Source organism: Pristis pectinata, chromosome 35, assembly GCF_009764475.1.
Source record: "Pristis pectinata isolate sPriPec2 chromosome 35, sPriPec2.1.pri, whole genome shotgun sequence".
NCBI classification, from domain to species: domain Eukaryota; kingdom Metazoa; phylum Chordata; class Chondrichthyes; order Rhinopristiformes; family Pristidae; genus Pristis; species Pristis pectinata.
Window position 1 is genome coordinate 9319143 of NC_067439.1, and position 21507 is coordinate 9340649.

The 21507-nt window shown below is 45.4% G+C and overlaps 1 protein-coding gene across 1 annotated transcript in view; it reads left to right on the top strand.

The window, feature by feature from the left end:
• Positions 1 to 1209: 1209 nt before the first annotated feature.
• The window catches only part of LOC127586288 (cytochrome P450 2F3-like), a 44628-nt gene continuing 24330 nt past the window's right edge, over positions 1210 to 21507 (top strand). The window contains exons 1-3 of the mRNA XM_052044097.1: positions 1210 to 1429; positions 17888 to 18050; positions 21002 to 21151. Coding sequence (XP_051900057.1) covers positions 1259 to 1429; positions 17888 to 18050; positions 21002 to 21151 — 484 coding nt within the window. The 5' untranslated portion in view covers positions 1210 to 1258. The remainder of the gene's footprint in view (positions 1430 to 17887; positions 18051 to 21001; positions 21152 to 21507) is intronic.

The window sequence follows — 21507 nt, forward strand, 5'->3', positions numbered from 1 at the left end:
TTTTTGTTAACTCAATCCAAGCCAAAATGTTACCAGCTACATCAGCCCTGACTTCTGGAAGTCTAACTGCACTACATCAACTTATCCCCTTTTAATGCAGCTCGTGTTATTTCTTCAAAGAACTCCAGTAAATGATTATTTCCCTTATACAAAGCAATGTAGACCTTGACAATCTAAAAAAAAATGCAGATGCTGGAAATCTAAAATAAAAACAAAATGTTGGAAACACCTAGCAGGTCAGGCAGCAACTGTGGAGGAAGAAATGCGGTAGATGTGACAATATAAACCAATTACATTTTAGGTCCAGGACCTATCATTAGAGAGAAAACAAGTCGGTTTTAAATTACAGAAAGGGCAAAGGGGAGGGATGGAGAGGGCAAAAGGGGAATATCTCTTAAAAAAAGAAACAAGAACTCAGCGGGTCGAGCAGCATCTGTGGAGGCAAAGTGAAGGTCAACCTCTCCGGTCGAGATCCTACATCAGTACAGTAGTCCAAGACAGGAGAGACTGCAGACACTGGAATCTGGAGCAACACACAATCTGCGGGAGGGACTCAGCGTGTCGAGCAGCATCTGTGGGGGGAGAGGAATCATCGACGTTTCGGTTCAAAGCCTTGCATCAGTGTAGCAATCTCTTGTGTCTCCATCTCTGAGACACTTAATTACCCAAAATTCTACTGCTTTCTACATCTTTAATAACAGCTTCTAACATTTTCTCAGGAAATGTTAAACTGACTTGTGCTATTTCCAGCATTGGTCACCTTATTGCACTGCACTTCCTCTGTATCTGTGACACTTTACTCTGTACTGTTATTGTTTTTACCTGTACTACCTCGATGCACTCTGTACTAACTCAATGTAACTGCACTGTGTAATGAATTGACCTTTACGAACGGTATGCAAGACAAGTTTTTCACTGTATCTCGGTGCAAGTGACAATAATAAACCAATACCAACCTGCAGTGTTTCTTTATGGTCATAACACGGAGCCTGGTATAGTAGCCGGTACGTTCTCCGACGGCTGCTGAACTAGCCTGCGGCACCAGTCAAGACAAATAACAAGCACTCGACGGGTTACAGAGAGAGGAGTCATAGTTTCAGTCGCTGCACCTCTCGCTGCAACAGTCTCCACCCACGGTGGGAGGCGACACACAACCCCTTTTCTATCACAGAAGTTGCAGAACGGCCCCAGTTCCCTTGCAGGAACGTCTGCAAGCTGACAGGACTGTGAACCTTCGCCAGGGTGAGGCCGGCCTACTATGGAACTCCTTGTCACCGGGCTGATCATCGCTGTGACTGCGGTCCTCCTAGTTTACTCGTGGGGGAACAAGGTGAAGCACAGCCGGCTCCCTCCGGGTCCTCCTGCCCTCCCGTTCATTGGGAACTCTCTGCACATAGACAAGCGAGCTCCTGATCGATCTCTCATTCAGGTAAGACGCCCGAAGCTGCGGTTACTTCTGTGAATTTTTCCTGAATTGCCTGGAGGTTTGTTTCAGTTTTGTACCATTCCGGATAGACGGATAGATAGAAAGCAAAATATCACTGCGATGCTAAGACACCATGCACCTCCTTCGAAAGCAACCTTCCTTTAAACAGAGCTGCTCAGGGTAAAATGTGCCTGGTTCGGTGTTACCGCTCATTAAAGCAGTCACTAGCCACGTCCAGCTAACCTGGTGTGACACGAAGTATTTTTCTGGTTGTATGTTTAGGATACAGACTGTTAAGACTCCCCATTTTTAAACCGAACTTAAGTTGATTTCTTGCTGGGAGCTGCCCCATTACCGTTTTGTGCGAAGATCGGCTCCAAGGTAATATTCTGGCTGCAAATTCCGCTGGAAACGTGCCAGCGGGAAAAACAGGTTATCAGAAATTATTGGAATTTACTGCCCAAAATGCTTTCCTATTATTTAGTCCCTTGGGATCGGGGATGACTTGCCTCCATCCCAGTTACAGAGCCATATAGCAAGGAAACAGGCCCCTCGACCCAACTCGTCCATGCTGACCAAGATGCCCACCTAAGCTAGTCCCATTTGCCCGTGTTTGGCCCGTATCCCTCTAAACCTTTCCTATCCATGTACTTATCCAAATACTGTATTGTGCCTCCTTCAACCACTTCCCCTGGCAGTTCATTCCATATACCCACCACCCTCTGTGTGAAGAAGTTGCCCCTCAGGTCCCTTGTAAATCTCCCCCCCCCCCCCCCCCCTCACAAACCTATGCTCTCTAGATTTTGGTTCCCTTTCCTTGGGAAAAAAGACTGTGCATTCACCCTATCTATGCCCCTCATGATCTTATACACCTGTATAAGGTCACCCGTCAGTCTCCAACACTCCATGGAATAAAGTCCTAGCCTGCCCAACCTCTCCCGATAACTCTGGCCCTCGAGTCCTGGCAACATTCTCGTAAAATCTGAGGGTTCTGATGAGGGACCTCCAAGCACTGCTCCAGCTGGGATGTGGGAGTGCAGGACAGGTGGGTGGGTGGTTTGGGAGGTGGTTCCCCCATTTAAGCCGGATCCCAGGAGCTCCTGATGAATGCACTGGAGCTTCTCAGCTCCATCCCGAATGTTCCTTCCCCACTTTGAGCCATGAGGAGCCACGGATTCCCAGGAGTCAGTGAGGTGTTGTGTCCCTTTTTACAGAGGCTTTGAGCACATCCATGAATCTTTTGCTCTCTCTGACTGGTAAACTCTTCCCATGTCAGAGCTTGGAACAGTGTATTTGCTTTAGGAGTCTGTGGTTGGGCACCTGAGCGAAGTCACTGACTGAGAGTAATTAGTGCAGGGTGAGGAGACTGACACTGGTTCACTAATTCTGTGGTGCTGCAAAGGATAAGTAAGATATCTTTATTGGTCACATGTACATTGAAACACACAGTGAAATGCATCTTTTGCGTAGAGTGTTCTGGGGGCAGCCCACAAGTGTCTCCACGCTTCCAGCGCCAAAATAGCATGCCCACAACTTCCAACCCATACGTCCTTGGAATGTGGGAGGAAACCGGAGCACTCAGAAGAAACCCACACAGACACGGGGAGAACGTATAACCTCCTTACAGACAGAGGCCAGAATTGAACCTGGGTCGCTGGCGCTGTAATAGCATTATGCTAACTGCTATGCAGTATTGTTGGTATTGCCTCACTACTTTGAGATCCCTGCTGTATGCATCCAAGACCCTGAAGCATACAGGAGGGTCATGGCTGCCCATAGACCATGAGATTTGAGACCTTGATCATTTCCTCACAAGGCCAAAGGCTCTGCAGGCACACTGACGGTAATGGTGAATTACATCCTTAGTGTCTGAAGGCACCAAGAACAGGCTCCATGTTTCCAGGGCCTCATCATGGACTTTCATTATTTGTGGTTACCGGTGGAGAACCTTGGTCCTGTGGATGTGGAGCATAAGGCCCTTTATCTCATATGCCTCAGCGAACAGGTCAACAGTGGCTTGGATCCCGATCTCGGAATGCACACGTGTCATCAGAGTGGTGCAGCTTGATCACTAGAGCTGTGGTGACCTGGGTTCTGGAGTGGAGATGAATACGTTGAACAGATCCCAACTGTCCTGTAGGTTCGCTGCACTCCGGCGGGAAAGCCAACTGGAACTGAGGTACGGAAGCATGAAGAGAAATTGTGGCGACATTCGTTAGGCTGCAGCTTCCAGCAAGCCTTATCTCCATGCTCCTTCCTTCCTTATTCAAGGATGGCAGAAATTTTGGCTCAGATTCCCTTAGTTTATTTTCCAAATTTGCATTCTTAAGCTAACAGGAAGCAATTAATGAGCATGAAAGTTAGCAGACTCTGTGAATGTGTGCAAGGGTCTCATGGAAGCAAAATACAAGCAGGAGTAGGGCACTCAGCCCCTCCAGCCTGCCGTGTCATTCAATGTGATCATGGCTGATCTACCCCAGACCTCCACTCCTCTTCTGCACCAATTCCCCACAGCCCTCAACTCCTCGATCTTTCAAAAAATATGCCCACCTCCTCTTTAAGTACCTCCAATGAAATTAAGTTCATGTAATTAAATATGTCTAGAATTAGAAGCTAAGTGATCATCTTAAAACCTGCAGAAATATCCATCTGGTTCAGTAATGACAGGAAGGAAATCTGCCTCCTCTACCTGATTCATGATACATGATTCCTAAGTGTCCCCTAAGCAGACCCTCAGTCAGTGGTAATTAGGGCGATCCAAAAATGCTGGCCTTCTCAGTGTGAACAATGATATATAAATTATAAAGTAGCAAATGAACTTCAACTGAAAATTTATCTTTTTTCAAGATAAGTATCAATCTAAATGGTACAGGTGAACAGAAGGAGATTAGAATACGAATAGCTCAGAGCACCCAATAAGGTTATAAAGTGATAGTCAAATTCTAATGTGACTGAATTGATGAGTTTTACTATATTGAACCTTGGAGCGATTCTGGTTCCCATATTACAGAGGTAATGGAAGGGATGCAAAAGAGGTTTTCAATGATGGGAACAGAAAAATGCATTTACACTCATCAGGAAATAATAAATAGGCTGTGTCCCTTTTCCCACAAGGAAAATGTAGAGACCGGACCTCTCAGAGATCTTTAAAGTTGTGGGTAGTCATGCTTCCCAGAAATGAATTCCCTGTCAGTGATGCCAGTTGAACTCTCCCTCTAAACAAGTCCCCTTGACATCACATTATCACTATACCGATGCAGGGTTTCGACCCGAAATGTCAACAATTCCTTTACCCCCTACAGATGCTGCTCAACCCACTGAGTTCCTCCAGCAGATTGTTTGTTAGCCCTCGATTGACTCCTGTTCATGACGGTTATTCCAGTCCTGACACTTGGGATGAACTCCCATATCTGCCAACAATAGAATTTATGATACATTTGATTCGACTAGATACCAGTTATCTGTTGGACTCATCCATTTTTTCACAACAGCAAACAGAGTGGGTGAATCATCAGCTTATCAGCAGTTGGGAACTTAAATATTCTGAATGGAAGGTCATAAAATCATAAAGTCATACAGCATGGAAACAGGCCCTTCAGCCCAACTAGTCCATGCCAACCAACATTCCCATCTCAGTTAGTCCCATTTGCACACATTTAGCCCATATCTCTCTCAACCTTTCCTGTTCATGTATCTGTCCAAGTGCCGTTAATGTATCTGCCTCAATCACGTCCTCTGGTGGCTCATTCCGTATACGGACCACCCTCTGGGTGAAAACGTTGCCCCTCAGGTTCCTATTAAATCTCTCCCCTCTCACCTGAAACCTGTGCCCTTAGTTCTTGATTCCCCAACCCTGGGAAAAAGACTGTGCGCATTGACCCTATCTATGCCCCGCATGATTTTATACAGCTCTGTAAGATCACCCCTCATTCTCCTACGCTCCCATGATAAAAGTCCTAACCTACTCAACCTCTTTCCATAACTCAGTCCCTCAAGTCCCGGCAACATCCTCATAAATGCCCCCTGCACTCTTTCCAGCTTAATGGCATCTTTCTCTGGCAGGGTGACCAAAACTGAACACAATATTCCAAATGTGGCCTCACCAATGTCTTGTACAACTGCAACATGACATCCCAACTTTTATACTCAATGCCCTGACTGATAAAGGCCAGCATGCCAAACACCTTCTTCACCACCCCGTCTACCTGTGACACTACGTTCAGGGAACCATGTACCTGTAGTCCTGGGTCCCTCAGTTCTACAACACTCCCCAGGGCCCTATCATTCACTGTGAAAGTCCTACCCTCATTTCTCTTCCCAAAATGCAACCCCTTGCACTTATCCAAATTAAACTCCATCTGCCATTCCTCGGCCCACTGACCCAGCAGATCAAGATCCCTCTGTAAATCCCGGTAACCACCTTCATTGTCAACCACAGCAACTATTTTAATGTCACCTGCAAACTTACTGACCATGCCTTGTACATTCTCATCCAAATCACTGATATAGATGACAAATAACTATGAGCCTGGCACTGACCCCTGAGGCACACCATTAGTCACGGGCCTCCAGTCCGAGAAACAATCTTCCGCCATCACCCTCTGCTTCCTACCATCAAGCCAATCATATATCCAATTAGCCAGCTCTCCCTGGATCGTACACAATCTAACTTTCCATAGCAGTCTACCATGCGGAACCTTTTCAAACGCCTTACTGAAGTCCATATAGATTACGTCTACTACCCTGCCCTGATTGGCCTTCTTGGTTCAATGGCAAAAAGGATCAAAGGGATATTAATGGGTATGTGGGGGAGAGAATAAGTTGCAGAGGTACAGGAATGTAAGGGGAGCGGCAATGGGACTGATGGGATTGCTCCCCTGGGATGAGCCAAATGGCCTCCTTCCATGTCATTATAGAAACTAAAAGGAAAGGAAGAAATGTGCATTCTATTAATGATATTTTCATTCATGCAATATCACACGTTCTGGATGGGGATGAATAATAGGTTAATCTGACAGGTGTGGGATAAACACTGAAACCTCCCCCACTCGTCTTTGAATAACATGAAGGAATTATTTACACAAACCTAAATACATTAACGAATTTACTGTGTCAGCAGTGGCTCACTCAGGATTTCCCACCACTTAATCATCTTTGAATCCTCCCTCCGGAAATTTGAGCTGTGGGTCTGTGCCAGTGGAGTGCTGTGCTAGGAGAGCTGGACACACAAGAGACTGCAGCCTCTGGAATCTGGACAACAAAAAATCTGCTGGAGGAACTCAGTGGGTCAAACAGCATCTGTGGGGTGAGAGGAATTGTTGACGTTTTGGGTCAAAACCCTGATTCAGATTTTCAACGTCAACAATTCCTTTCCTCCCACAGATGCTGCTCGACCCACATGTGCTAGTAGAGCCACTGTCTCTCAGCTCCAGCAACCCGGGTTCGATCCTGACCTCCGGTGCTGTCTGTGTGGAGTTTACACGTTCTCCCTGCGACCGCATTGTTTTCCCCCGGGTGCTCCAGTTTCCTCCCACATCCCAAAGACGTGCAGGTCGGTGAGTTAATCGACCACTGTAAGTTACTCCTAGTGCAGTGGGTGGTAGAATTGATGGGAATGTGGGGAGAATAGGTTACAGGGAAAATTGTTAGGGGGAGGGGGTTGCTCTGTGAACCAGCATTGATACAATCGGCTGAATAGCCTCCTTCTGTGTCCTAAGGAAATAGGGAATACACCACCAGAGTTGTTGTCTTTGAACAAGAGGTCCCACTAGGTACACATACACAATACCAAAGCCGTATTTATCCCTTGTACAACATCACTGAGAATCAACGATCTAAAACCTTGCTGTGTGCTGATTGGCTGCTACACTCCTCCACTGACTGGACTGCAGTTGTACTTCATGAGCTGAAAAGTGCTTTGGGATGTACTGGTGTCACTATAGAAACATAAATCTCAGCCTATCACGGAAACCAGCTGTAGTATGTGTCACGAACCAGCAACAAAAGAAACACACTGAGCATGATTCAGTGTTAAAAACTATTTTATTAATCACTACTTATGATAATACGTAAAATAAAAGTAAAAATGTTAGTATGTTAGAATTCAAAAATGTTAAACCTCGAACGTTAACCCCAAAACTAAACTCTTCGTGTGTGTGTGTGTGACAAAGTCCAAAACTCCCAGTTCCGGAATGGTTCTTAAAGTTCAGTTCCGCAAGCCATAAGGTGAAACATGAGCAAGGGCTTCTTCAACAACCACCGTTGTCTGAAGATAAGATGTAGATGTAGAAAAACATAGAGAGAGTACATACGAAATCCAAATGTTCCACGATGGAACCCAAACGACACTTCAGTGTTTACTCGGTAGTGACTTCCTCACCCCGAAAAGCATCCGAACCGTGGTCGTCCACACACAAATACCTGTTTCCTTCTACAGGTCAGCAACAAAGTGAACTCCACCGGATTACTTCCAACTTCCATACATGGATTTCAGTGGCAAACACAGTTATTGTTTCTCATCCATCGATAGAGAAAACAAGCAGGCTGGTGTCTCTCTCCCTTCTCTCTCTCTTCTTCTTCTTCTTCAACAACGTCATTACGTCCTTTATCTTCTATTGACGTAAGCACGCCCCACACACACATACACACACACTCTCTATCTTAAAGGGACTTTCACTGAGTCCGTAACACCTCCCACCTAAAAAAAATTTTTCCCAAGAAAAATTCAACCGCGCATACAGTTAGTAATGTTAATAATTATCATGCTACACAACTACAGACTATCAGATTAGTACAGATACATGTTTCCCATTTAACATCGGGAAAGACAATCAGCAATCACATTATCTTTGCCTTTAATGTGAGTTATCATGAGATCAAACTCTTGCAAAATTAAACTCCAGTTTAACAGCCTTCTGTTCTTGTTTTTGACTCGGCTCAGAAACACCAATGGGTTATGATCTGTATACACAGTCAATGGTTTCTGAGCGGTGCAAACATATACACTGAAATGTTGCAAGGCTAAAACAAGCGACAGTAATTCTTTCTCTATGGTGGAATAATTCTTTTGATGCTCATTAAATTTCTTTGAAAAGTAAGCTACAGGATGGTCAATATCATCAAGGTCACCCTTCTGCAACAACACAGCTCCTGCAGCTTCATCACTGGCATCTACTGCTAATGAAAATGGCTTTTCAAAGTCAGGTGTTCTGAGCACAGGATGGTAGCATAAAATGGCTTTCAGCTTCTTAAATGCTTCTTGACAAGAATCTGTCCAAACAAACTTTACTCCCTTCTTCTGAAGATTAGTTAGGGGAAGAGCAATATCAGCAAAATTCTTACAAAATTTTCGATAATATCCAACCATTCCCAAAAATCTTCTAACAGTCCTCGTACCTGTGGGAATAGGGAACTCAGATATTGCTTGAACTTTTGCCTGAACAGGAGCTTGCTTGCCTTGACCTACAACATAACCAAGATACGTCACAGTGGCATGGCCAAATTCACTTTTAGCCAAGTTAACTGTAAGGTTAGCCTTGGAAAGTCTTTCAAACAACCTTTCTAACGCAGAGATGTGATCTTCCCAAGTATCATTCCCAGTCACTAAGTCGTCAATGTAGGCATCTGTATGTTTTAACCCATGAATCACTGAATTAATCATTCTTTGAAATGTTGCCGGAGCATTTTTCATTCCAAATGGCAAAACATTGTATTCATACAATCCAGAAGGGGTTACAAAGGCTGAAATTTCCCTTCCTCTATCTGTTAATGGAACACACCAGTACCCTTTTAATAGGTCAATCTTTGTAAGAAATTTTGCCTTTCCCACTCTATCTATGCAATCATCCACTCTAGGAATAGGGTAAGCATCTGACTTTGTTACAGCATTCACTTTCCTGTAATCTGTGCAAAATCTAACAGTTCCATCAGGTTTAGGTACAATAACACAGGGCGAACTCCAATTTGAAGTAGAATGTCTAATAATATCATTTTCCAACATGTATTTGATTTCCTGATCAACAAGTTTACTTTTTTCCACATTCATTCGATATGGGTGTTGTTTGATTGGTTTTGCATCCCCAACATCAACATCATGGGTAATTATCGATGTTCTGTTTGGAACATCTGGGAACAGATTTTTAAATTTTAAAATTAATTCTCTCATCTGTTGTTTTTGTGAAACTTGTAAATGGTCCAACTTCGTTTCAAGGTTCTCCATGATATTTTGGTTTTTCAGTTTCGATGGAACAATATTTGGTCTAAATTGGCCTTCCTCAACATCAACATCAGGCATTCTAGAAACAACCTTTTCACCATCCACCAAGGCCACAACTGAATCCCTCTCATAATAAGGTTTTAGCATGTTTACATGACAGAGTTGTGTTTTCTTGCGTCTATCTGGTGTTTTGATTATATATGTTAGATCAGTCACTCGAGATTCAATAACATAGGGTCCAGAAAAACGAGCTTGCAAGGGATTATTTTGGCTAGGGAAAAATACCAACACCTTTTGCCCCACTGCAAATGTCCTAGGCCGAGCACGTCTATCAAAATATGTCTTCATTCTTATCTGGCTTGTTTTCAGATTCTCTCTCGCTAGCTGGCAGACTCTCTCCAACCGAGTTTTAAATTGTTTTGGACATGGGGAGGTCTCCATTTCCTCATTAACACTCCATTTTTGACATAGTATCCAGTTGGCACCTTTTCAATCTCCTCACATGAGAGTGCTTTTTCTTTCAATTCTGTCAATTCAGGGTCCTTTGTCTGTTCCACCATGAAATCCTTCCTCGACAAAGACAAATCTTTAAATTCAGGCTCACTATAAGGATGTTGATCCTCCAGTGAAGACAGAAAAGTCTCAGATAAGGCATCAAAATTTTCTTCCTGTTTAGGACTGTCACAAGGAACTACATCAGACTGCACCGGACTGTCTGTCTTGGCTAATTCTCTAGCTTTAGCTCGAGTCACCGCACATGATGGGTAAACATCTGGATCATTCTCAGACTCATCAATCCTTGGTTTGGTTGTTAACCGTACCACAGGATCACTTTCTCCATCTGCAAGGTCATTTCCCAATAACAAAGAAACTCCTTCCACTGGCAAACTAGGTCTTATCCCTATCTCGACTGGTCCTTCTACGAACTTTGACTTTAAAATCACCCTGTGAAAAGGGACAGACATGGTCTCACCTGTAACGCCTCGTACTAGATTTACTTCACCAGTGTCACTTTCTTCACCAAAATTTAAAACACTGTCCAGCAAGAGAGATTGACTAGCCCCAGTATCTCTAAGAATTTTCACTGGCACCTGGGGTGACTCATCATTCAGTGAAACAAAACCCTCTGATACATACGAACGGAATTCCTTTCTCACCTCCTCCAACTTTTCCGCTTTTCCCTCTTGCAAGGACTGATCTTTAACAGCATCTCCTAAACCTTTTTGATTTTTAATTGCCTGAAAGCAAGCATTGGGCCCAGCTTCCTTCCTTTTCTTCAAAAGGGCACAATTAGCTATCACATGGCCAGGTTTCTTACAGTAATAACAAGTACGCTCAACAGGTTTCTCCAGCCCTGGCTTCTTTTCATCTTTTCCTTTTTGATTACCTCCCAATTTAATCTCCGGTTTACCTGGATTGTCCTTGTAACTCTTTTGAAAGGTTTTAGGTTGTCCCCATTTTGATTTATGGGTTAAAGCATAATCATCTGCCAACCTAGCAGTTTCTTGTAAAGTTTCCACTGCCTTTTCATTTAAATATTTTGTTAATTCAGCTGGAACACATCTTTTAAAGTCTTCCACCAGTATCAATTCTGTCAATTTATCATAATCCCCATCTACATTTTTAGCCAGGCACCATCGTTCAAAACATATTCTCTTTCCATTGGCAAATTCCATATAAGTCTGATCTGCAGATTTCCTCAAGTCTCTGAATTTTTGTCTATAAGCCTCAGGGACCAATTCATAGGCCTTCAAAATAGCTTGTTTTACCTTGGTATAATCAGCTGCATCCTCAACAGACAAAGCAGAATAAGCTTTTTGAGCTTTACCTTTAATCACACTCTGTACCATAAGAGCCCATCCTTTCCTTGGCCAGTTTGAACTCACAGCAACCTTTTCAAAATGTTGGAAATACTGATCAACCTGATCTTCTTCAAACGGAGGGACTAATCGAACCTCCCTGCTGGCTGAAAAACCATCATCAGAATCAGATTCCGAACTCCTACGCTTCATTTATAACTCATGCTGCCTCTTTTTCTCCTCGTTATCCAGCTCCATCTGCTTCATTGCTAGATCAGCCTCTATCTTCATCTGAGTTAGCTTTTGTTTGGCCTCTATCTTTAACTGGGTCTGTTCTCGTTCGGCCTCTAATCTCTTTTGTTCTCATTCAGCTTCTAATTTATTTTGCTCTCGTTCAGCCTCTATCTTTGCCAGCTGCACCTGTGCCTCAGAAATTGCTATTTCACTGCCAGGAAACTGTTTTAACACTTCCTCCTCAAACACCTTCTTTTCCACATAATGGCCAGCTATCAGTCTCTGAATATCTGCCTTTCTCATAGACTGCTTTACTTCTGTAAGGTTTAGCCTTGTAGCAATCTTTATCAAATCATCCTTTTTCGCCACCTCCAATCCCTTTTGGGTTGGTGACTCCAAAAATGCCTTAATATCCATTGCTGCTGGTTTCCACACACACAAGCCAATTAAAAAGAATTTATCAGACCTCCCTCAAAAATCTTTGGATTGAATCTCGAACTAATCTCGTCAATCTGGGGTACAATCCCAGACGACACTCGTTAACCTTGGGAACTCTCCCGGACGAGCCCCCAATTTTGTCACAAAATCAGCAACAAAAGAAACACACTGAGCATGATTCAGTGTTAAAAACTATTTTATTAATCACTACTTATGATAATACGTAAAATAAAAGTAAAAATGTTAGTATGTTAGAATTCAAAAATGTTAAACCTCGAACGTTAACCCCAAAACTAAACTCTTCGTGTGTGTGTGTGTGACAAAGTCCAAAACTCCCAGTTCCGGAATGGTTCTTAAAGTTCAGTTCCGCAAGCCATAAGGTGAAACATGAGCAAGGGCTTCTTCAACAACCACCGTTGTCTGAAGATAAGATGTAGATGTAGAAAAACATAGAGAGAGTACATACGAAATCCAAATGTTCCACGATGGAACCCAAACGACACTTCAGTGTTTACTCGGTAGTGACTCTCTCACCCCGAAAAGCATCCGAACCGTGGTCGTCCACATACAAATACCTGTTTCCTTCTACAGGTCAGCAACAAAGTGAACTCCACCGGATTACTTCCAACTTCCATACATGGATTTCAGTGGCAAACACAGTTATTGTTTCTCATCCATCGATAGAGAAAACAAGCAGGCTGGTGTCTCTCTCCCTTCTCTCTCTCTTCTTCTTCTTCTTCAACAACGTCATTACGTCCTTTATCTTCTATTGACGTAAGCACGCCCCACACACACATACACACACACTCTCTATCTTAAAGGGACTTTCACTGAGTCCGTAACATATGAGAGCACATGGCTGTCACGTGACAGTAACAATTCTGACCCCTCTGGTCAGAGGACAGCATTGCTTATCAGATTGGAAGTGACACCACTGTCAATCAAGGTTTGGCTCCACCCCACCCATCAGGTGTGGGCATAGGGATTGGCCTTGGAGAGCACCCTTGTTCCTGAACCTGCCTGACCATTGGCCTTGGCAGGCACCTTTGTCCTTGACCTCCAAGCCATTGGCCTGTCTAAATTACCTGGCTGGGCTCCACCCAGCCTTCCAGCACTATAAAGAGTGTTGCACTTCCCTGGCCTTTTGACTTCCCCAGGAATAGTGAGACAATGCTGCAGAGACCACTGGTAAGTGTGTGCACCACCACGTGGTTTGGGAGCATCTTAGACAGATTCCAGGGAGTGTTAGGGCCAATGCTTGTTTGGGTCAAAGTATTCAGGCATTGAAGTGTTTATCCCTTGATAAGCTGTACCTTGTTTATTGTGTGTTTGTGTGTGTGAGTGTATGTGTGTATCTCATCCTCGTTGTGATTCCCCCTCATGTTTGCGGTCTCCTGCGTGTATGTGTGTGTGTGTGTGTGCGAGTGTGCATCCATTCCCATTCATTCTGTCCCTGTGTTTGCCTTTGTGATTAAACTACTTTTAAAATCCAAAGCCTGTGTCCAGAGTCCTCCATCTTTAAGATTCTAAAAGAACCTTTTCACACAACACTAGCCTCCCCCCCATGGACTGTCTACACTTCCCGCTGCCTCAGTAAAACAGCCAATATAATCAAAGACCCCACCCACCCTGGACATTCTCTCTTCTCCCCCCTCCCATCGGGCAGAAGATATAAAAGCCTGAAATCACGTACCAGCAGGCTCAAGGACCGTTGTGATAAGACGATTGAACAGTCCCCTGGTACAATAAGATAGACTCTCGACCTCACAGTCTACCTTCGTTATGACCTTGCACCTTATTGTCTGCCTGCACTGCACTTTCTCTGTAACTGCAACACTTTATTCTGCATTCTGTTATTGTTTTCCCTTGTACTACCTCAAAGCACTGTTGTAATGAAATGATCTGTATGGATGACATGCAAAGCAAAGTTTTTCACTGTACCTCGGTACATATGACAATAATAAACCAATTTACCAACTCTCTCTTAACTGAAGGGGAGACCTCTGATATTGAAGCACTGCCTGAAAGAAAGAAGCTGTACATGAGCACGAGAAAGTGTGGTAGGAAGAGGGTGACAGCTGTGAGTTCTGTCTGGGGAACATCTCACCTCCTGTGGACAAGCGACAGCTTTAACAAGTATAAAATTTCACCCAAACCCTAGACAGTGGAAGCAGATTCAACTGCAAATTTCAAAAGGGAATTAAACACAGAGATGAAGTAGGGATTGTTTTGCACGCCATCCATACAGATCATTTCATTACAACAGTGCATTGAGGTACTACAAAGTAAAACAATAACAAAATGCAGAATAAAGTGTTACAATTACAGAAAAAGTGCAGTGCAGGCAGACAATAAGGTGCAAGGTCATAACGAAGGTAGACTGTGAGGTCGAGAGTCTATCTCATTGTACCAGGGGACCGTTCAATCGCCTTATAACAGCAGGATAGAAGTCCTTGAGCCTGGTGGTACGTGCTTTCAGGCTTTTGTATCTTCTGCCCGATGGGAGAGGGGAGAAGAGAGAATGTCTTAGGTGGGTGAGGTCTTTGATTGTGTTGGCTGTTTTACCGAGGCAGTGGGAGGTGTAGACAGACTCCATAGAGGGGAGGTTTGCAAGGGCTAAGGGGAAAAAAGCAGAGCAGTGAGGGGTGGCACATTGGCACAATTAGCAGCACCAGAGACCTGGGTTCAATCCTAACCTCCAGTGAGATGGCTCCTTCTCCCCGGAACAGCGTGGGTTTCCCCCTGGTGCTCTGGTTTCCTCCCACATCCCAAAGATATGTGAGTTGGTAGGTAAATTGACCACTGTAAGTTGCCGCTAGTGTGTAGCTGAGTGTAGAATCTGGGGAGAGTTGATGGGAATATGGGGAGAATAAAAAATGCGAATATTATAGGCTGAGTGTAAAGGGGTGCTTGATGGTCACCATGGACAAGATGCTGTATGACTCTCTGAATCTAGGGGTCTACTTTGATTATTGCTCTTTTCTCACTGTCCATTCCAATGTGATGGCTCACCAGGAGAAAGGCTCCAGAACTGGAAGTCTCAGAACACCCTCAGGACACTATCACGCCAGAAATATTTGGGTCTCATGCCTTTCTAGTTTCTGTGGTAAACAAGTGTTTGTTTTCCTGGATGTTTGTTTACCCACTGCATCCTGTGGAAAAACTTGTTCCTTCTTTACTTAATCTGTAAATTCCCCATGTCTGGATAGAGCACAGCTGTCCACTAAACAATTACATTTTTCATCCCTAACTCCTGCTCATTTTGGAGTTTGCAGAGTAGACAAAATAATCAGACAGCAGTCGGAAGCTTTGAACTTTGTTGAAGCAGGTTCCATGTGTGTTTGCAAATGTTTGAGTGGCAGGACTTGGCTTATAATGCCAGGGTTGCAGACGGAATCTGACAACCAGAACTGATTTCCTTCAGGATGCATGATTGAGCAGGCATGTTCACCCCACAGCTAAGTACCTCACTGTTGAACCTCCATCACAAGCACACAGTGCCTGAAATGTCTACTGTCTTGGAGATGGCCCACGGCAAATCATCAAGGCTCCTTTCAAACTCATGACCCCCAGCACCCAAGCAGACAAAGGGAACATGTGCACAATGACATCACTTACCAAGCTCCTTTCAAATAACTCACCATTCCATATGTATCACCATTCCTTTATCATTACTGGATCAAAATCCTTGCAATCCCTACCAAACATCACTGGCGCGAGCAACAGACAGTCTGCTGGAGGAGCTCAGTGGATTGAGCAGCATCTGTGGGGGGAAAGGACAGTCGACATTTCAGGCTGAGAACCTGCATCAGGACTGAGAGGGGAGAGGGGAGATGGCCAGTATACAGAGGAGAGGGGGAGTGGTCCAAAAGGGACCAGGGGTGATTGGTGGACTGAAGGAGGGGAGGTGAAGGATGACGGGCAGATTGAGCTTGGTAGGGGAGGGGGAGGGGTGGAGTTGGGAGACAGAGGAGGGTGGATGAGGGATGGAGGCAGACAATTAAAAGAGAAGGTGGAGCCAGGAGGGAAGAGGGAAGAGGGAAGGGTGGAGGTGGAGACAGCTGCTGGTGACCAACTGCGATACAGAAGGGGGCCATGCAGCCCATTAGATCTTTGCTAGCCCCCAGCAGAGGAAACCCATTTCCCCCTCCTCATTTTCAAGTACCCCTGCAACTTGTTCTCTCTCACACATGCCATCACCTGCCCTTTGACTGTCACTTACCTACACTAAAGGTAAGTTCCAGCGGTCAATTGTCCTTCCAAATTCCTTTGGGTGTTCCAGTTTCCTCCCACATCCCAAAGACGTGCAGGTTGGTAGGTTAATTGGCTGCTGTAAATTGCCCCTAGTGTGTGGGTGAGTGGTTGAATCTGGGGGAAGTTGATGAGAATGTGAGGAAGAATAAAAAATGAGATTAATTAGGATGTGTGTGAATGGCTGCTTGATGGTCAGCACGGACTCAGTGGGCCGAAGGGCATGTTTCCCTGTATCTCTCTGTGGCTCATGATAGACCTCACTGGATATTCTCTCCAGCCACAGGCAGCACTCCTGCCTTTCCCTTGGCTGAGAACTCCAGACCAGGGAGTGAGTTTGGGAATCCTAGCTCAGCTTAGGGCAGCTATAAGTCAGTGGGGGTTTGGTTGAGGAAGGCAGGGGACAGTGTGTGGAGCTAGTGACCCAAAGGTGTCTCACACAGGCAGGGCTTAGTTATAACAACTGTCAGCAAGATAAAAGAGCTGGTCATTGACTTAAGGAAGTGGGGCAGAGCACACACCCCTGTCTGTATCAATGGTGCTGAGGTCGAGATGGTTGAGAGCTTCAAGTTTCTAGGTGTAAACATCACTAATAGCCTGTCCTGGTCCAACCACGTAGACGCTATGGTCAAGAAAGCTTACCGGCGCTTCTACTTCCTCAGAAGGCGAAGGAAATTCTGCATGTCCCTGTTGACCCTCACCAATTTTTATAGATTCACCATTGAAAGCATCCTATCCGGATGCATCCCAGCTTAGTACGGCAACTATTCTGCCCAAGACTGCAAGAAATTGAAGAGAGTTGTGGACACAGTCCATCATGAAAACCAGCTTCCCCTCCATGGAGACACGAGAGACTGCAGACGATGGAATCTGGAGCAACACACAAAGCGCTGGAGGAACTCAGCGGGTTAGACAGTAGATGAAGGATCTCGACACGAAACGTCAACTGTCTATTTCCCTCTATAGATGCCTCCTGACCTGTTGAATTTCTCCAGCACTTTGTGTGTTGTTCCCCTCCATGGAGTCTGTCTACACTGCTCGCTGCATTGGAAAAGCAGCCAACATAATCAAATACCCCTCCCACCCCAGACATTCTCTCTTCTCCCCCCCTTCCACTGGGCAGATGATACAAAAGATTGAAAATACGTACCACCAGGCTCAAGGACAGCTTCTATCCCACTGCTATAAGACTCTTGAACAGACCTCTTGTATGTTAATGATGTAATAATAATGTAACCTCACAATCTACCTAGTCATGACCTTGCAACTTATTTGTCTACCTGCACTGCACTTTCTCTGTAACTGTAACATGATATTTTGCATTCCGTTATTGCTTTTCTATTTGTACGCCCTCGATGTGGTTATGTTTGGAATAATCTGTATGGATGGCATGCAAAACAAAGCTTTTCACAGTATCTTGATACATGTGACAATAATAAACCAATTCCAATACCAGTTCCACTGCCAGTGAACGCCCCTGCAGTTCTCTGGGAGGCACTGACTCCCAACTCTTTGTTCTTGCAGCTCAGCAGGAAGTATGGACCCGTGTTTACCGTCTGGCTTGGTCCACGTCCTGCAGTGGTGCTGTGTGGCTTTGAAGCCGTGAAGGAGGCCCTCGTCAACCAGGCAGACGATTTCGGAGCCAGGGGCACGGTTCCTTCAATCAGGAAGGTCACGAATGGATATGGTAAGAACTAGGCTGATATTGATCCTGTGACCCCTGACCTAATAACAGCAGAAACTTCTATTTATATGACATCATTAAGTTACAAAAGGTGCTTCACAGATATGTAATCAAAACAACAATGCAAACAAAATATAATCTCAAAGGAGGAAGTAGAGGTAGGAAGGTTTGGGGTGAGAAGTTTAGCACTTAAGCATCTGTCAGCACAAGGTACAGGCATACATGGGGGGAGAGACTAGATTCCTAAAGGCCAAAATTTATAAGATTGAGAATATGTATGGTGGGAGGAGGTTATAAAGATATGGAGGAGTGAAATTCATGGACGGATTTGCAAAGAAGATAATTTTATTGTTTTATTGAATCATTTGATATGAATCTCACTGGAAGCACCAGTATTTATTACCCATCCCAGATTGTCTCCAGATTACTACAGAGGATAGTTAAGGGTGAACAAATTCATGTGGGTTTTGAGTCACCAGGTAAGGAGAACAGGTTTCCCTCTCTCGAGGTTATAGGTTAACCAAGTGGTCTTTTCTGACCACGATTTTCCATGGTTACTAGTGCTGAGATTAGATCTTTAAACATTTCAGTTGTCTACTCGGGCTTAACTTCCCCAGCTGCTATGGTGGGATTTGAACTCACGTCCATGGGATCAATTGTCCGGGTCAATAGGGCGGTAACTTACCTATCACTTAGCCAATAAACTGTATAGTGCAGCAAGAAGAAGGGTGAAGGGTGAGTGATAGCTGGGCAGGAGCATTTTGACTGAGTTTTCTGGACAGAAGAAGGGAGACAGGACCGGAGTACATTGTAACAGCCAATCCTGGACGTAACAGAGGCATGGGAGGGTTTCCGCAGCCGGAGCCGAGGTAGGGTGTCTTCAGGCAATGTTAAATTGGCCGTCGGGTACGGTGTGGATTCTGAGCTTCACCCAGTGAGTTCCTTGGTGGAGGGACCTGTGATGGGGACTGGAGATGCTGGCTTTAGCCTTCCCAACATTCAGCTGGAGGTAATGCCTTCTCATCTCACCCTTTGTGTCAGACGAGCAGTGGGATAAGGAGCTGACGGGGCCCAGAGAACTTCCAGCTCCCAGTGCCTGAGCAAAACGGAGCTGAGACATCAATCTGCCAACTCCCACCTCCCACCTCCCCCACACCCCTCCCCTGAATTTTCTCCTTCCTCGATATCTTCCCATGGTCCAGTGCCTATACTGCCACAGCTCCCTCACCTTCTCCCACTTTGGATACTGAATGAAACCATTAATATATGTGTTCAAACATCTTGTGGGGATTAAGTGGGTCTCTGCCAATGTTCCCAAACCAGCTCATTGCAAAATCAACACAACAGAATCATGGCTGCTGAGTAAACCCTCCAACCTTACCTGCTCCTGGAACCCTTTCCCGATCACCCCCAAACCTCTGCCACCTCCTCCCGACATGGTCCCTCCTACACCCACACAACACCCTCAATTCCATCATTGAACCTCATGCCATGGTGCCCCCTCCCTTCCCCTCTCCACTCCCTACCTATTACTTCCACCGTCCCATACATCCACCCCTCCCCTACCCCTTCCCAACCCTTTACCCTTCCCCTGCCTCTCCAACCCTCCCACAACCTTCCTTCTCCAGATGTCCTGCCCCGTCCTCTCCATTTACTTGCGGCCACTTGCCCTGTGTTTGGGTATCCGGCATTTCCAGTGACCTGGAGATGATGTTATCAGGAGGGGGCTGTAACGCTGATATAAGTCCAGGAGCTGAGACTGACGTCTATAGACAATCCCCCTCTCACCTGGACTCACCTATCACCTGAAGTCACCTCTCCCCTGCCTGCGTGTGCTCCTCGCCCTCTCCCCACCTTCTTATTCTGAACTTTGCCCTCTTCCTTTCCAGTCCTGATGTCTCGGCCCGAAACGTCGACTGTTTATTTCCCTCCATAGATGCTGCCTGACCTGCTGAGTTCCTCCAGCACTTTTTGTGTGTTGCTCCAGATTCCAGCATATGCAGAATTTCTTGTGACTTGACTTCTGTAGATGCATGTTTAGCCCAGAGCGTACTCTGTAACAGGTCAGCCTCCTGCTCTAACTATCTGTTGCAAGTCAGTATTCAGCTCCCTGGCCAGGTGAGATGAGACATGCCAGAGCATGTTGCACAGGGCTCAGGCATCACTTTCCCTGTGGGATGTCAATGAGGTGTCTGGGTAAACTCACAAGGGACAGAGGAGGCTGGACCAGATAGAATGCCCACCCTTGCTCCAGGTGAACTTACCGAGGCAAGCAACAAACAAACTGCTGGAGGAACTCAGCTGGTCGAGCAGCATCTGCAGGGGGAAAGGAACTGTCGATGTTTTGGGTCAAAACCCTGCATCAGGACAACACCAAGGCGGGACACTTGTAGGGATGATTTAGAAGCCAGTCCCCAAATGTGAAAGGTCAGATTTCGCAGGCTGACCAATCCTATCCCAGCTGCTGGTTGGTTCATAGTCAGAGTCATACAGCACAGAAACAGGCCCTTCAGCCCATCTGGTCCATGCTGACCAAGATGCCCATCCAAGCTAGTCCCACTTGCCCGCGTTTGGCCCATAACCTTAAACCTTTCCTATCCATGTACCAACTGTTCTTGAAATGTTATTAATGTACCTGCCTCAACCACTTCCTCTGGCAGCTCATTCCAAATACAGACCACCCCCTGTATAAAAAAAGTTGTTCCTCAAGTACCTATTAAGTTTAGGTCTGATTCAGATGCAGAACAACTTGGCCTAAAACACAGAGTGAGGGAGATCCACACAGAAGCTTCAGCTTGGCCAATATATTGTAAACAAGAGGTGCCAGGGAAACCCCAGAACATTGCCTTGCCCCCTTGGAGGGGTAACAGAATTCTTTAAGTGTTTCGTAGCTCCTTCTCACTGCTTTCCTGCTCTCAGAATCACACCAAGCTCTCCACCCTCCCGTCCCACAGGAATCGCCAGCAGCAACGGGCATCGGTCCCGTCAGCTTCGCACCTTCGCCATCTCGGCCCTGAGGGACTTCGGGAATGGGATCAAGACTTTGGAAGATTTCATCCGGCAGGAGGCTGAGTGCCTGGTGGAGGTCTTCAAGAAGACTGGAGGTTAGTTGCTTCTCTCAATGTTGTACCAATGGCAGAGGTGTAACAGCAATGGGCGTAGGTTCATGTGGACCATAAGATACAACATCTACCGTGTGGGCCAAATGGCCTACCTTGCAAGGACCACCTCCGAATGGCAACTTCCAGAATCCGGGGTTTAGAGGACAGAGTACAAAAGCACAGGTTCATGTCCTGCTGGAATATTGTGTTCAATATCTTTGGGAAGGATGAGAATGATTTGGAGAGAGTTCAATTACAAGGAATGATTCTGGTTTCCTCCCACATCCCAAAGACATGCAGGTTGGTGGGTTAATTGGCCGCTGTAAATTGTCCCGAGTGTGTAGGTGAGGGGTAGAACC